Genomic DNA, 15,637 nt, shown 5'->3' on the forward strand with positions numbered 1-15,637 from the left:
GGGCTTCTGTAGCAAACACATAGCGAATTCCATGTGAGAGGACTACATAGTGTATGTAGATAGAAATAGCTCATTCTGAAAGAATAAAAACATAACATAAGCTTCATTATGTAAGGTGTTTGTACATCTCTAAAGACATAGTTATGTATATTATATTGCATTTCTGTTAATAGATCCTTCAAAAACTTACACACAACTTAAGCACTGCATGATGTATTGGTGTTGTTGAAACGGGAAGTTAGGGTGGGATGTAATAAGAACCCCTTCCTTTTTTAGGGGTTAGTTTACTTCACAGCCCCAAATCTGATGAGAAGGTGAAATACAGAATAATGTCATAAAACGTATGTGTCCGTATTGGCAGGACGCTTTCCATGATTGTAAACATTTTGGTCTTTCAGCTAACAATTGCCTAAAGCTCTAAAACTAGTACACTTGAGTTGCCTCTGTCTTTAGCGAGCTTGACAATGATCACATGGGATGATTCTTTAGCTGTGACATTGTGTTGTGTGTGAAGTTCCTCCCTTCTAGGCAACTTTAAACATTTCTGGAAATCATCTTCGATACCGAGCTTTTGAGTCCAAACAGAGAAGCAACGTTGACCACAGTCTTATTAAAAAATGTCAACGCTAAGTTGAGTGTCAAACCAGCCCTGAGCTGTTTGGAATACAGCTTGATCAGTGTCAGCATCTAGTGAATGCTTTGCAAATTAATATTGAATAGTAGAAGGCATTACATCCCATAAGCTTTTGTTTGGTCTGGCGTTCGAAGCGCAAAGAAGAGCCATATATATTACTGGACTCCCACAGGGCATTTTTATGCTGTACTCATGTTTTTTTCTCAGTGGACCCAACATTGTCCTACAGTAATATAAATGTCATCTAATGGTAAAGAGAACGCACGCTCACGTCAAAACCTGTCTGCTGTGCCATTGACATGGTAATGGAGCTGTAATGCTGGGAGCACATTATGTAGCTGATATTGTATCTATGTAAAGTCTGCCTTTCAAATAGTCTGTTGAAAAGAATAGCTGTGTGTGATTTGACCTATTTTTTGGGGGGTTTATTAATAGTTAGCTGTATTTTTTGTTTTATGACTTATATCATAACAAACCAACTGCAGTTTAATTGATATTGATTGGAATGCACAATTTAAAACATAAACAAATGTTAAACAGAGTTCTCATTTTGGAACCAAACTCTTTAAATATAGCCAGATTCTAGGTTGGGTCAAAAAGGGGCGAACCCCACTCGTTAAATTAACCCAGAAAATTTTCTTTTTTGACCCAACAACCCAGCATAGGTTAATTTATAACCCAACAGATGTTTATCCTTGGATTGTACCAATGGTTTTTGTTTTCTATCTACTACATTTATAAACTTAATATAAATGTAAACTTATATACAGCCGTGGAAAAAATTAAGAGACCATTTCAAAATTATTTAAAATGTTCAGAATTTACTATTTATAGGTATGCGTTTAGATAAAATGTTGATTTTCAACAAATTTCTCCCAAATTTTTAATTATATTTTTTTTCTTTTTGTATTTATTTGCAGAATATGAAAACTGGAGAAAACGCTCAATATAACAGAAAATATATCTCTGTATTTTTTCAGACCTCAAACACAGCAAAGAAAACAAGTTCATATTTACTTTTAAGCAATGCAATAGTAATATTTGTATTTGGGAAAAGTTAGACAATGATTTTCGTATGTGATAAGAAGTTTTCATGTGTCTTGATATGTGCGCAGTCTGTTAAATTGCTGTTGGATGACTTTGTCACACCAGAGATTTTATTTTGTTAAGACTCAAACAGACACTGGACTGGAATGGCCACAATACATCTGGAAATGCTGTTTACATTAAAATGTGGAATGGTCTCTTATTTTTCCGCAGCTACATGATGGATGATGTCTAATACAGAACACTCATGTATAACTCTTTGATGTCTCCCTCTCTTTGTCTCCTCAGCATTCTCTTTGCTGACATCGAGGGCTTCACCAGTCTGGCTTCCCAGTGTACCGCGCAGGAGTTAGTGATGACCCTCAACGAGCTGTTTGCACGATTTGACAAACTAGCTGCCGTAAGTATCCGCAGATCGGCCCACGAACAGCTTTTTTAGCACAATACAGTGGCAAGCTGAGACAGAATGATATTCATTCCGCCTGCATCCCACTCGCGCAGTCGACTAAGACAGACGTTCCTCCCTCCTGTCGGAAGAGTGTTTGCATTCACGGTTTGCACAACGATCCCCGCTGCTTTTCCAGTCCAGCTATCTACTTGTTATCTCCACCAGGGTCAGTGACTCATCGCAGTGAAGTCGGCATGCATGCGTGCACGTCCTCTGCCAGCGCAGAGAGATGCAATCCAGACAGAATCATCTGCAAATGTTTGCACACTTCTTGAAACCTTCGGGCAGAAAAGACATGGAAGTTTGCATGCGCACTTTCGCCCGACGAGCAACAATAGAGGTTGTTGTGTGGGTATCTGGTTAAATCGAGACATGTGCTGGGGTGACACTCAGGTGGTTGTCATGCGACCCGGGCCTGCTGCGTGGGTCCTGTGCCCAGCCTCAGGCTTCTTCTTCTGCTCAGCTTGTTTTTTTTAGACTTACAATATAAACACCTAACAGTACTTTAGAGAATCATACTTTATGCCACTTTCCACAAGTAAGATACAAAATACGAAAATCAAGTAATAAAAAATGATTAAAAAATGTTATTAATTTAACTTTTAATGGGGTTTTTACTATTCTTTAGGACAAACCATGTGTACATTTATTAGCATTGCATAGTATTTTCTCTTCAAAGATTCAGTTTCCTACATCACGAACACGTAAGCATTCGCGTCACACAGTTGACCGAGTTGATCAAGTACAACTGACGTGATTGATTGGAGGCGGGGACTAATTTGCATATTTATGATTGTTTTGTATACTAAATGTAGCAAAGATGTTTTAAGGCATGAAGAAGATATTTTACTACAACCGCACACGGCAAGTCAAACTAAGTCATATGTTTGGGTTTTGTTGGCAATCTGCATCTTTGTGCATTATGTAAACAACGGGATAATACGATGATGTATTGTGCGCTCGTGCTGTAGTTCCGTCCCCCCCTGCCCACCTCCAGGAATTTTTTCTGGAAATAATCGTCGTACTATCTCTTTTTCAATACTATTCAATACTACTGTATAGATTCTCAAGATTAATATGAGATTGGCAGAAACTGCGTGTGTTACCTCATCTTTAAAAAAGGTCACCGCACACACCAAAGTGTACCGATTCTTGGAAAGCGCCTAATATTAAACTGCCTCTTTGAAATCCATTAGCCCTGTTACAGATCAGTCCTAATGGGCTTTCTGTTTATACAGCGTTACCCAGCCTTTACACAGATGAGTGCAGGCCATTCTTCGGACTACTCAGATTTTCCAAGCAAAATATCACAACAAATTGAGTTACATTTTTTCTTTTATTACATAAAAATACACTGCAGACAAACCAGATTAAAATCTGACCTTTCTAAACCATTTGGGGATTTGGTTTAGACTTGTTTTCTCTTCATAAATCATTTAAATTCCTACATAAAATCCACTCCCATTAAAGGAAAAACGTTTGAAGTATGTGGTGTTGATATGAGTTGATCAAGGCTGTAAATGTGACGCATTCCTCATAAGGACCATCTAACCACCCTAGTGAGTGATACAGTATGAAGTGACATACAGGGTGTAGCGCTGAAGGGCTGCATAGAAAAAGTAATCGTCACAAATTATTCTTCCATTTTCTTTTAATCTACCTGTGCTGTTTGCCACAAATATGCAAGGACAACCACGGCCAAGAATTGTAATGCAATATGGGCTAAAATATTATATTTAAAGAAGCAGTTTTCTCACTTCGTCTGCAATTGTCCAAAAATGTAATTTTGACTCTTGGTGTCTAATCATTCTGTCTGCAGGAGAATCACTGTCTGCGCATTAAGATTCTGGGCGACTGCTACTACTGCGTGTCAGGGCTGCCCGAGCCCCGTGCCGACCATGCGCACTGCTGCGTGGAGATGGGTGTGGACATGATTGAAGCCATCTCGTGAGTATAACAGAGACTCTTCTGTTCATGAGGAAGAACAGCATGACCTCTGTGCCGCGTAAAGTTCTTATAATTCGGTGAGGCTACAGTAGTAAAGTAGTGCAATAGACCCACATACGGTATTCTGAAGATCAAACACTTCCTTTTATTGCCCTTTCAAATTCCTGAAAAGTTTCCTGTTTTGGAAAGCGACACTTCAGCTAGACGGTACAATGGTTCAGAGGGTCTTTTAATTGAGTAGACATTGTCTCTGCATGTGGTCATGTACAGGGGCCTACGTTCTCTAACGTGGAGTATGTCTGAGCAGTTGTTTGTTAAGGCAGGATTGGTAGGGACTTGGGTTCTGCTCCACTGAGCACATGTGGGTTTTCCTCCGAGCCGCAGCCAACAGCCCCAGCGCCATATCACACAGGAAGAGACCATTTTTCCACAGACTTGCCTGTCACCCTCAATGTTCAAAGGGGTTTGATGGCTTGTTTGCTGTGTGTGGCGTCCGGTTCACTATGTGCGGCGTTAACTTGCGCCAAGTTAAAAGGTGTAATTCAGGGAGAGTGTATCCACTTTGGCACCTTTTTGATGTGGGGGAAAGGGGTAGCATCCCTTTGAAGTTTGAAAAAATGACATCTTTGCTCTTCTTCAAATGTATTATAAAAACGTATTTAATGTTTGTTTAAATGTCAATTCAATTTAAAGTTCAGCTTTGAGAAGAATTTAAGAAAAAAGTACACAACACATGCATGAGTCAAGACCTATGAGAATGGCTACTAAATATTACTGAGAGTGGATCAACAAATGTGAAAAACTGGGAGAATAATTTGTCAATATGCGGGTTTCCCTTACCCCGGTTTTATGCGCATTTTGAAGTTTCAGTGATGAAAGCACAATATTTTACGCTCGCTTGAGGTGGTTTTTCATTTTTGCGAAAAAAAAATGTGAATAATGGGAGGTGAAAACGCATTTGACAAAAAATTCAGACATTAAACCATGAGACAAAGCAGCTGTTACTGTTGATTGTACCGAGCTAAACTATGCGTTACTTTCTATGAACGTGTTGTTTTTTATTTGACTAAAACCCATTGTCCCTGGTATGCTATAGTTTGCTTTTTTTGTGCAAACATTTTTTTTCTATGAACACTTGAAAACTTGAGTGTTTTGTCTATTTTGCACTAAACACTTCATCATTTGATTAATTTAATCCAATTTGAAGAGGCATTAAAAGCAAATAGGCCTATTGTACAATTGTAGGCCTTTTGGCGTATTGTATTGTATTGTCCAGCATCACTTCTGGTCACCTACTTGACATTTACATTTATGCAAATATTTGAAATGTGAGGACATAGTATACCTCAATTAAACCTCAATTTTTGCATTTATGTTGATAACAGACATCCCGAAATATTCATCAGTTACACATCGGTCTCCTTTACCTTGACTTAAGGACAGTTTAAGATAAAGTGACACAGCTCACTGTTTTTTACATGCATACTGTACTGTAAATACTGTAAAATATCAATTTGTGTAGAGGTCAGTTTTGGCATGTTGTTAATAGTTAATATACATAATTCACAGAGTTATCAACAGTTTGTCTTTTTTTCTGTCTGTTCTCTAGGTTGGTGAGAGAAGTCACTGGTGTGAACGTGAACATGCGTGTGGGTATCCACAGCGGGCGAGTGCACTGCGGGGTGCTGGGATTAAGGAAGTGGCAGTTTGATGTCTGGTCCAACGATGTGACCTTGGCCAATCACATGGAAGCTGGAGGCAAAGCAGGGTAGGTTTATGAATTTTGAATTACTTTTCAAACCTTTGGATGTTTGTTATGGTGTTTTTTCTCACCTCAGAACATCCTAGGAAAGAAGCCCCTGTAACTCTTTATGTAGGATCTGAGAATGTGTTTCTTTTTTCATTAACACAAGGCAAGTTGGGACAAGTGTCTAAACAATTCCCAGTGCAATCCATTCCACCTAACTGCTTTCATTATGTTTTTGATCGAACTACCGAGAGTCAGGACATTTTTGTGGAAATTGAGTTTAAATAAAAAAACTGTTTAATCCCAAGGTGATAACAGTACCTCACAGCGTGTAATGTGATGAGGTTGATGTGACAATGAATGTTTAACACTGCATAATTTCAAATACTTAAAGGGACCGTTCACCCTGAAATAAAGATTCTGTCACGAATCCCTCAACCTTAAGTTTTTCCAAACCTGTATACATTTCTTTGTTTGGTTGAACACAAAGAAAGAATGTTAGCAGCTGAGATTTCTGGGTCACCATTGACTACCAAAGTAGTAAAAACAATTATATATTTTTGTTCTGTTGAACACACAATGAGATATTTTGAAGAATGTTTGGAATACAAACATATCTGGGGCACCTTTGACTACCATTTTATTTTTTCCCACTAGGTTTTCAATGGTGCCTCAGAAATGTCAGTTCCTTACATTTTTCTTTTTGCGTGTTGAACGGAACAAATACATGTATACAGGTTTGAAACAACTTGTGGTTGAGTAATTCATGACATAATATTGTTTGTGAATGGATTCAACTCAGCTTCCTGTTTACATGTCACATTAAAGTGTTTTTATCCTCTCAGGCGTATCCATATCACCAAGGCAACCCTGAACTACCTGAACGGGGATTATGATGTAGAACCTGGAGTCGGCGGAGAGAGAAACGTCTATCTCAAAAAGCACAACATTGAAACCTACCTCATTGTGGGCTCCAGTCAGAAACAGGTGAGACCCCCTTTTCTCAACTTCAACAGATTAAATGTAAAATATGTTCAACATTATAACTTGTTTATAAACGTAATGATTATAATCTGACGTTATGCAATTATTTTCCTTTTGCAGCAGAAGGACCTAGCGCTCTGAGATGGCATGACTCACATGGCACAGGGCGCTAGATAGTGAATTTATAACCATTGTTACGTAAATACATTCTGGAAAAAGTGACGTCCAAAGACAAGCTAGTTAATGAATGTGACATTGAAAAGCAAACACCGTAAGAAATCGCGGTTATGCATTTTTCTTTACAGAAAGAAGAAAAGGCCATGATTGCTAAGATGAACCGGCAACAGACCAACTCGGTTACCCATAACAGCACTCACTGGACGGACCGACCCTTCTACAATCACCTGGGAGGGAATCAGGTTTCCAAGGAGATGAAGAGGATGGTGAGGAAGAGACACTTTTAAAAGTGCCGCATTAAGTAGGATGAAGGTTGAAAAACAGTTGGGTTTGCATTTACTGTAATAGCCATGACTAACCCGCATTATCTTCTGTGTCGAAGGACAAAGCATTTGACAGGGGAGGACTTTTATTTTATGTGTTAACTAAGCCAAAACGATCCCAAGGACTTTGCTTTAGGGCCACAGGTACTGTAAATGGCTTCCATCTCTTTGTGTAGCCCCTGCACTTTCATTTGGTTCCGCAGCTCGGGAACCCAAAGGGAACTGCACTTTAATTAAATAAAGCTGGATTGCATCACATTTCACCCCGGGGGATTTAATCAGGCAAAGTGGAACCACCAATTAGTTCCTGTGTCTACTCCATGGGAATAGGCCTTATTTCTTTTTGTCTAATTCACCTGTTCCATCTGAGCTCGACTTACATGGTAGAAAGGGACACAAAAGTCCAGGTGAACTTATTCTCACTAAGACACATTTCAGACATCCAAGTTTATTTAGGATTAAAATGCTTTCCATCGCAACAACGATGGAATTGTTCACTGAAAAAATTAGTTGAATTTTCTAAATCTTGAGCTATCCCAAATGTGTAAATCTTTTTTCTGCAGTTGAATATCCAGCGCCTCCTATAGATTGTGTCAGCAGCAACAACATAAACAAACGTCATGCGACCTCAGCAAAGAAGCAATGTCAAGAATTTAATTTCAAACAATATATAATATACAAATAAATTGTTATAGTCGGAGCCGATGGTCCTGTGGTTAGTGTTCCGATATACATATTGCGCTCCGGGCGACCCGAGTTCAAATCCCAGCTCGAGGTCCTTCTTTCCCGATCCCAACCCCTCTCTCTTACCCACTTCCTGTCCTCCCTAAAAAATAAGCTGTTCAAATAAAGGCAAAAACGCCCCCAGAATAAATCTTTAAAAAAAAAGTGTTATATTACAACCATACACAAACCAAAAGTTAACATCAGACGAGGTGCCGTGGGTCTTATGGGAACCGTCTATATGCACTACCCATCAAAGGTTTATGATCACTTGACTGAAATGTATTTTGTGATCTTAAAAATCATTTGATCTAAATTGTGAAAACATAACTCATTACATTATAAAACATTTTTTTAAATAAAGTTTTGGACTAAATAATAAAGAAAAGGCAGCCCATAAGATCTGAAATTATATTGAAATAAGTTCCATCTTTTCTGAGCTCTTTTTGGCTGCTCGTTTTCATTATTCATTCAAAAACATTTTTATAAAAAATGTATTGTTATATTTTTGTCCATAAAACACATTTCAGGCATTTGAGCAAACACCTTCAGATCAAAACTTTTTTAAGAAACATCTCACTCATTTGTTTTAAAGGATTGACTTGTAGTTTGGATGTACAGGTCTTAAGTGGAAAGAAGTCTTCTGAAGACATTTTAAGATACATTTCAAGCATATTAGCAAAAACATGACCCCCAAAAGGTGCTATATTCAAATAGGTTACAAGTTACATAACTTCAAATCTCATTGTGTGTTGCATGTCTCATGACTAGACTAGTCATATTGTATTATAGCAACACACACGAGAACCAATGAGATTTGACTATATGAACATGTCGCCATATTCAAATGTATTGCTGGTTATGTTTCAGTTTAGCTAAATAAGCTACAAATATTATCCATTTTCTTTCACAGATCATTTTACTTCAGAAGGCAAAAATGTGAACGATATTTTTTACCAAAAAACATAATATTCAACCTCAGAAAGCCATTTATATCTAGGATGGCATAAGAGGGAACATGAGTAAATCATCATTGATCAAATATTCATTTTTATAAAGGGATACGTTTTTGATAGGGCTGTCAAATGATTAATCGTGATTAATCGCATCCAGAATAAAAGTTTGTGTTTACATAATATATGTCTGTGTAATGTGAATATTATATTTGTATTTATAAAAACATACACATACAAGCATATATTTAAGAGAAATATCAAACATAAACATTTATAAACATTTAAATAAAATTTTAATGATTGGGAAATTTGGATAAATACATCTACAGTAAATATTTCCTAAAAATACAATATATTCATGTATGTATATGTTTCTGTGTTTATAAATACAAAAATGTACACAGACATATATTATGTCAACACAAACTTTTATTTTGGATGCGATTAATCACGATTAATCATTTGACAGCCCTAGTTTTTGAATAGTTGTCAGTCCAATAGCCTGCAGTAAAGTGTCTTAAAACAGCGATGTTTTGGTGTTCTGTTTGGAGACCCTGGAAGAGCAGAAATGGCACACTGCACCTTTTAAAATCAACTTCATTTGATGGCCAGAGATCTGTTCACTCCTACACAAACTCTGCAGAAATGAAGGCTGAACATGTGGTGTATTCAGATTAATAGATTATATGTGTCATAATAACAACAGCACCTGTTTTTGTCTGTTGTATTGTCTAGAGGCACGATTTGGCCCAGAAGGTGTTGCTCAGTCGTAGGAAAGAAACAAATGAAGTAACACATACTGACTGGATCATAGTCCATGTTTGGGAGTACATCTTAGTCTTGAGAAACTATATATTTAGTGACCGCTATTATGTTGCCAGCAGTTTTTTTTCAAGGACCCATAATATAGTCCCCACTTGTCTTGACAAACCTATCTGCGGTTTTTTGATGTATGATGTTTTTTAGCTGACACTTTGCGCTTTGTTTTTCTTATGCATATTGCACATATCACTCCAAAGTCTGTTTGTGTTACTTTAATGTACAGTAGGTTGCAGATTTTGAGTGAACGAAGGTTTTAAAGGCACACGACCATCTGAATACTTTTTCTGAGTGCTTCTTTCCGAGCTCCCTATCTCCCTAGTATTGGACATGTATTGTCATGCCCTGTCTGAAGTTTATCCAGAAGGGGTCACTGTTGTTTTTGTTATACAATGCCGATATTTGAATGTTGACTCGCACTCCACTGACGTATGATGCATTTTCTGTGTCAATTTTATTGCAGGGATTTGAAGATCCCAAAGACAAGTAAGTACCAGTCACACATCTTCGTTTCCATCCCTGCATGCCTAATCTTTTATTGATATTTCCTTACTACAATGAAAAAACAATCTGCCGTGAAAAGGTGTTTTGTGAAGTGTTAGGAAAGTAGACCGACATATATGAAGTGTTTATTATGCAGGAAAATGTGATAAAAGAGAACTTTTCAATGCAATTATTAGCATGCAACTTAACAGATATGGACGTTTATGTCTGTTTATGAACGTCAAAATTATCAAATAATAATAATGTAAAATAATGGAATTTTGTGAATTATGTAGATTTTTTTCTAGTGTTGTCTTGTCATATCCTAAACTATTATTTTCTGCTGTATTTGATCCATCTGCCCAAGTGATGCATATGGTCGATATTTTACAGCCATAAGTGTGAAATTATAAGTTTCTGAGTTTGTATGTATAGTTGCACAGGCAAAGCTTAACTCTAAAGAAGGCAGAAGTTGGAAAAACTGTTTCGTCTTGTGTTATCCAGACATTTCATTTTCAGAAACACGCAAGAAAACCTGAACCCTGAAGATGAGGTGGACGAGTTTCTGGGCCGCGCCATTGACGCTCGGAGCATTGACCGGTTGCGGTCTGAACACGTCAAAAAGTTTCTGCTTACGTTCCGTGAGCCTGACCTGGAGAAGAAGGTACAGCTGTCGCACCCCTGACAAACTTCAGTTCTTTACTATATAGTACAAGCCAACAGAAATCGAAACCTGCTTGTAAACTATCTATCGTACAAATCTTAAAACATATGACAGCTGTTTGTGAGGAACAGACTATGTGCTATTCAATGATGTGTTTGATTAGGACAAATTTGATCTGTAGTTTATATCTAAGGTTGAAGTGTTTCTTGGGCTGGGCAGTAAAAATAGACGAGACAGCCAATCAGAAGTCTTTTTATGTTAGTACCATTGTTTAAAGATGTGGCACTGCTGCTAAGAAGAATATAAGCAATGAAACTCAAGGTCCAGGTTCAGAATTCGTCAGAGATTGACATCTTTATGCCTCGCAGGGATATAAGTCATTTTATGGTGTTACATTGTGAATGAGCCAAGCAGAATGATAGAGTGTCTTAGTAGAGGAAGTTGGTTCTTCCATTTGTAAATGCATGCACTTTTATCCGTTCCGACTCCGCCATCAAAATAAATGTTGTTTTCGTTGTCTGTTAATGTCTATATTCAGTGTATTTAAGCCTTATGAAACAAGCCATAGTTCCACCAAAAATGTATTCTACGTTCCTGTTACGTTTTCACATACATAAGTATATAAACCGTGGTTAAAAAAAAGGATTATTTCAGTTTAGTTAAATTTCGTTTAGTTAAAATGATCGTTTCTGTTTCCTTCTGTAAGCGGCTAAAAAAGTGATCCCAAATTTTAAATAGATATTGTGTTTCTGTTTACATTTATCTGAAGAAAATTTTAACTGGAGAAACTGGTCAAAATATAGAAAATATGCTCTGTATTTTTTCAGACCTCAAATACTGAAAAGAAAACAAGTTCATATTGACTTAAGTATTTTGGATCAGTTTTCATGTGCCTGGTCATGCTGTCAGTTTTTCTCATTGCTGTTGGATGACTTGTCCTTTCTTAGGCCACGTTTACACGATGAAAAACGGAAAAGTTTCTCTTTTGCGTTTTTGAAAATGTTCACGTTTACACGACAACGTTATCATAACAATCCGCGTTTACACAGATCTGCAAAAATGACCAAAACACCGTATTACGCATGCCACGCCAGAAGTTGGTGACATCACTTTGTAAAGAAAAAATCCCTGATGATTGATTGACGGTTTATTGGAAGGCGGACTTCCGTCGCTAAAGGGACCATACAATACAGAGCGCTGCATTTCTCCTCATTAATAGTTAAGAGAAGCGTGCGCACATAAACAAACAAACAAACATGATGGCGAAAAGTTTGGACATTCTCGTCCTCCCGGGCCTGATCCAAAAGCGCCGTTTAAAACCCTTCATCGCCGTCAATGAGTGTTAAGATTTGCTGTAGGTAAATAATTAGTGTCCGCTGGTGGTTATAGTACTGGTGTAGTAAATCTACACTTTACTTGAGACGCGTTAACAAACTATTGCGCAGCACAGAAAAACCTGCCATTGTTGTATTTGTTTCTACTTCTTCGTTGAGTTCGGGCTAATACGCATGCACACGATGTCATTTTCTCATTCTTGCGTACTGCGGGGTTCCCTAAAACGCTGTTTCCGTGTAAACGGACAGCCAAATCGCATAAATTGTTTTGCGCTTTCACTTGAAAACGGTCTCGTGTAAACGGCCCCTTAGGTTTGAATTTATTGAAATTCAACAGACCCTGGACTGGAAGGGCCACAAAACATCTAGAAATGCTGATTAAATAAAAATGTGTAATGGCCTTTTATTCATGTGCTAAATATCCATGTTTACATACTCGTTCTTCCAGACTAGAAACAGAGCACTGTAAACTGTTCACATTTCACAATGAAAATGAAATTTGTATACTGTACACACACTTCTGTCGGATCCACCAGTACTCTTTATTTTAACCACAATCTTTCTCCTCATGTCCCCATCAGTACTCTAAACAAGTAGACGCCAGGTTCGGTGCGTACGTGGCCTGCGCCTCCCTCGTCTTTTTATTCATCTGCTTCATTCAGATCGTCATTGTACCGCAGTAAGTACATTTCAGTGATGTGAAACGCCTAATCCACACAAATGCTCAGCCAAACAACCCACAGGCTTATACGTTTGAATTTGAATGAGAATGTTTTTATCAGATAGACAGAAGCTGCAGCTTCTTTTCGTTTGGCATAAAACATGAAGACAAGCGGTACCTGAACGGCCATAATATTCAAAGCAGATTTTTGCTGTTTGTTTTAACCTACTTAAAGAACGTCCACACATATTGACATTTCTCCCTTTGTTGTTAATAGTTTATACTATTTCACATTCAGAGTAATGAATAGCATTTTTTTGGAATATGTTTGAATTGAATTTTTAAAGGGACAGTTTGCCCATCCTTTACTCACCCTCAAGTTTTTCAATCTGTATAGATTTCATTGTTCTGATAACCACAGAGAACGATATTTGGGAGAATGCCTGTAACCAAACAGTTCTGGGCCACCATTGACTACCATAGTAGGAAAAATGACAATGGCCCCAGAACGGTTTTTAACCAACTTGGGGGTGAGTAAAGGAAGAACTGTTTCTTTAAGATTTTATTCATGTAGGAAAGGTTTTTCATAGTCTTAAATAAACTAATATAATGGAGATTTGATTTGATACTCACCTTGTTTTTCCCTTTGTGTCGTTCTGCAGCTCTGGGCTGATGGTTGGCTTCTATGTGGTGTGTCTGGTCCTCCTGATGGCTGTCATGTTCATTTCAGCCATTTACTCATGTTTTGGAGTGAGTCATTTTTATTGAACTTTAAATGGTAGATGTAGTTCTGTTCTCCAGCAGCCCACACACGATTGTTGGAGACGGCTGGTCAACTCTCTCCAGTCCAGGACCGTGTTAATGCACGAGATTACAAAGTTCATTGTCAAAGTTCGCCGAATGCATTAGAGCATCCTTCACAGACCAACTCTTTTTGAGATTTTTTTCACTATCACTATTGCTATACACTATTATGATTATTTTGGTCACAATAATCGTGTAAAGCTAAATCGTCTATTGTGAGACCCTAATATATACACACACACACGCATTTACTTCTATCAAATAAGGACATTACATATACTTCTATTGTTTTTAAACACAGCTAGTAATAAACACAATTTATATCCAAGAATATAATTAAGTGGGCTCACATGGACACACAAATACATATATAGTTGATGTTCAGTCGGAAATCTTTTGTGTGTTTTTGACTTTGCAGAGATTCTGTGAAACTGAGGCTTGCGGGTGGGTTTAAAACCTCTCATTGCACAGAATCTCATAGGAAAGATTAGCAGGTTGTAACCAGACGGCCCGAGCTGCTTGCGCAGCAGGCGCAATGACCGTTCCACCTCGGTGTGCACTAAAGGCCTGCCAGCTTTATATTGTGTCTCTGCATTGGCTCAGTGTGAGTCACTTTCTTCCGAGACAAGCTCAGAGTTACACAGCTGAAAGCTCAATATTAACTACGGTTTCTTTATTTTACAAAGAAACAAGTGACAGAATTAGGTTGTGTATACACAATATTTTTTATTGTTCATTCATGATAGCAGTGTGATAGCTCTTGTGACCAGAAGGTTGCCGGGTCGATTCTCAGGGCCGGCGGGTCACGACTGAGGTGCCCTTGAGCAAGGCATCTTACCCCTACTTGCTCCCCGGGCGCTGCAGTGATAGCTGCCCACCGCTCTGGGTGTACATGTGTTCACTACTCTCTGGATGGGTTAAATGCAGAGGTCACATTTCGTGCATGGGTCACCATATCTAACAAATAGGTCACTTCACGTTCACGTTCAATTTATATACTAATGTTAAAAAATTCAACCTTATTGTGTTGTGTATTTAGAAATATTTAACACAATATCAATAATCATGGTTATTGTCAATACTAGTATATTGGGACACTACTAAAAAAGTACAGCTGCGGAAAAAAATAAGAGACCATTCTGAAATGACTATTTATACAGTAGATGGATATTTTTTGTTTTATTCTGTAAACAATATTTCTCCCTCATTTCAAATAGAAAAATTGTTTCTATTTGCATTTATTTGCAGAAAATGAAAACCGGAGAAACAGGTCAAAATAGCAGAAAAGATGCTCTGTATTTTTAAGACCTTAAATACTGCAAAGAAAACTTATTAAAAAAAACATTTGATATGATAACCGTGAGTCTTGTCATGCTGTTTGTCTTTCACATTGCTGTTGGAAGACTTTGTCACACTTGATGTTTGGTTGGAATTCAACAGACGCTGGACTGGAATGACCACAATGCATCTAGAAACGCTGTTTAAATGAAAATTTGTGATGGTCTCTTGCTTTTTCCCACGGCTGTATGTTTATCCTTTGGAGCAACATTATAATATCGTGGTGTAGAAGATACTGTCGACTGATATTTCATAAAATGTGTTTTTTCTCTCTTGACAGTTTTTCTCTATGCCCCTGCAAACTCTTTCCAAAAGGATTGTTCAGTCCAGACTCAACAGCACCCTGGTGGGGGTTTTTACAATCGTCCTGGTGTTTCTCTCTGCTTTCATTAACATCGTGAGTCTCCCAAAAGCCTCATAGAGAAGATTCATTCTACGGAGCTTTGCCATTTCTGCAGAATAATACAAATCATGATCGGTTCCAACAGACAGAAGCCCACACATGTGCCATAAAATCTTAGAAAAACACGACTCAATTATCATAATAA

At 37.9% G+C, this 15,637-nt stretch overlaps 1 protein-coding gene across 3 annotated transcripts in view; it reads left to right on the forward strand.

Annotated features, from left to right (window-relative positions):
• adcy5 (adenylate cyclase 5) overlaps positions 1 to 15,637 on the forward strand; it is a gene marked incomplete at its 5' end in the record, with an annotated part of 60,007 nt that overhangs the window by 37,657 nt on the left and 6,713 nt on the right. For 2 of the 3 annotated variants that reach the window (XM_079463757.1, XM_079463759.1), the window contains 10 exons: positions 1,970 to 2,081; positions 3,949 to 4,076; positions 5,686 to 5,844; positions 6,669 to 6,810; positions 7,113 to 7,250; positions 10,269 to 10,291; positions 10,793 to 10,952; positions 12,868 to 12,965; positions 13,610 to 13,697; positions 15,370 to 15,486. In XM_079463757.1, the coding sequence (XP_079319883.1) occupies positions 1,970 to 2,081; positions 3,949 to 4,076; positions 5,686 to 5,844; positions 6,669 to 6,810; positions 7,113 to 7,250; positions 10,269 to 10,291; positions 10,793 to 10,952; positions 12,868 to 12,965; positions 13,610 to 13,697; positions 15,370 to 15,486 (1,165 nt within the window). The remainder of the gene's footprint in view (positions 1 to 1,969; positions 2,082 to 3,948; positions 4,077 to 5,685; positions 5,845 to 6,668; positions 6,811 to 7,112; positions 7,251 to 10,268; positions 10,292 to 10,792; positions 10,953 to 12,867; positions 12,966 to 13,609; positions 13,698 to 15,369; positions 15,487 to 15,637) is intronic. The other variant, XM_079463758.1, reaches the window with a different exon arrangement.

Source organism: Barbatula barbatula (genome assembly GCF_947034865.1).
Source record: "Barbatula barbatula genome assembly, chromosome: 9".
Classification (NCBI taxonomy): Eukaryota; Metazoa; Chordata; class Actinopteri; order Cypriniformes; family Nemacheilidae; genus Barbatula; species Barbatula barbatula.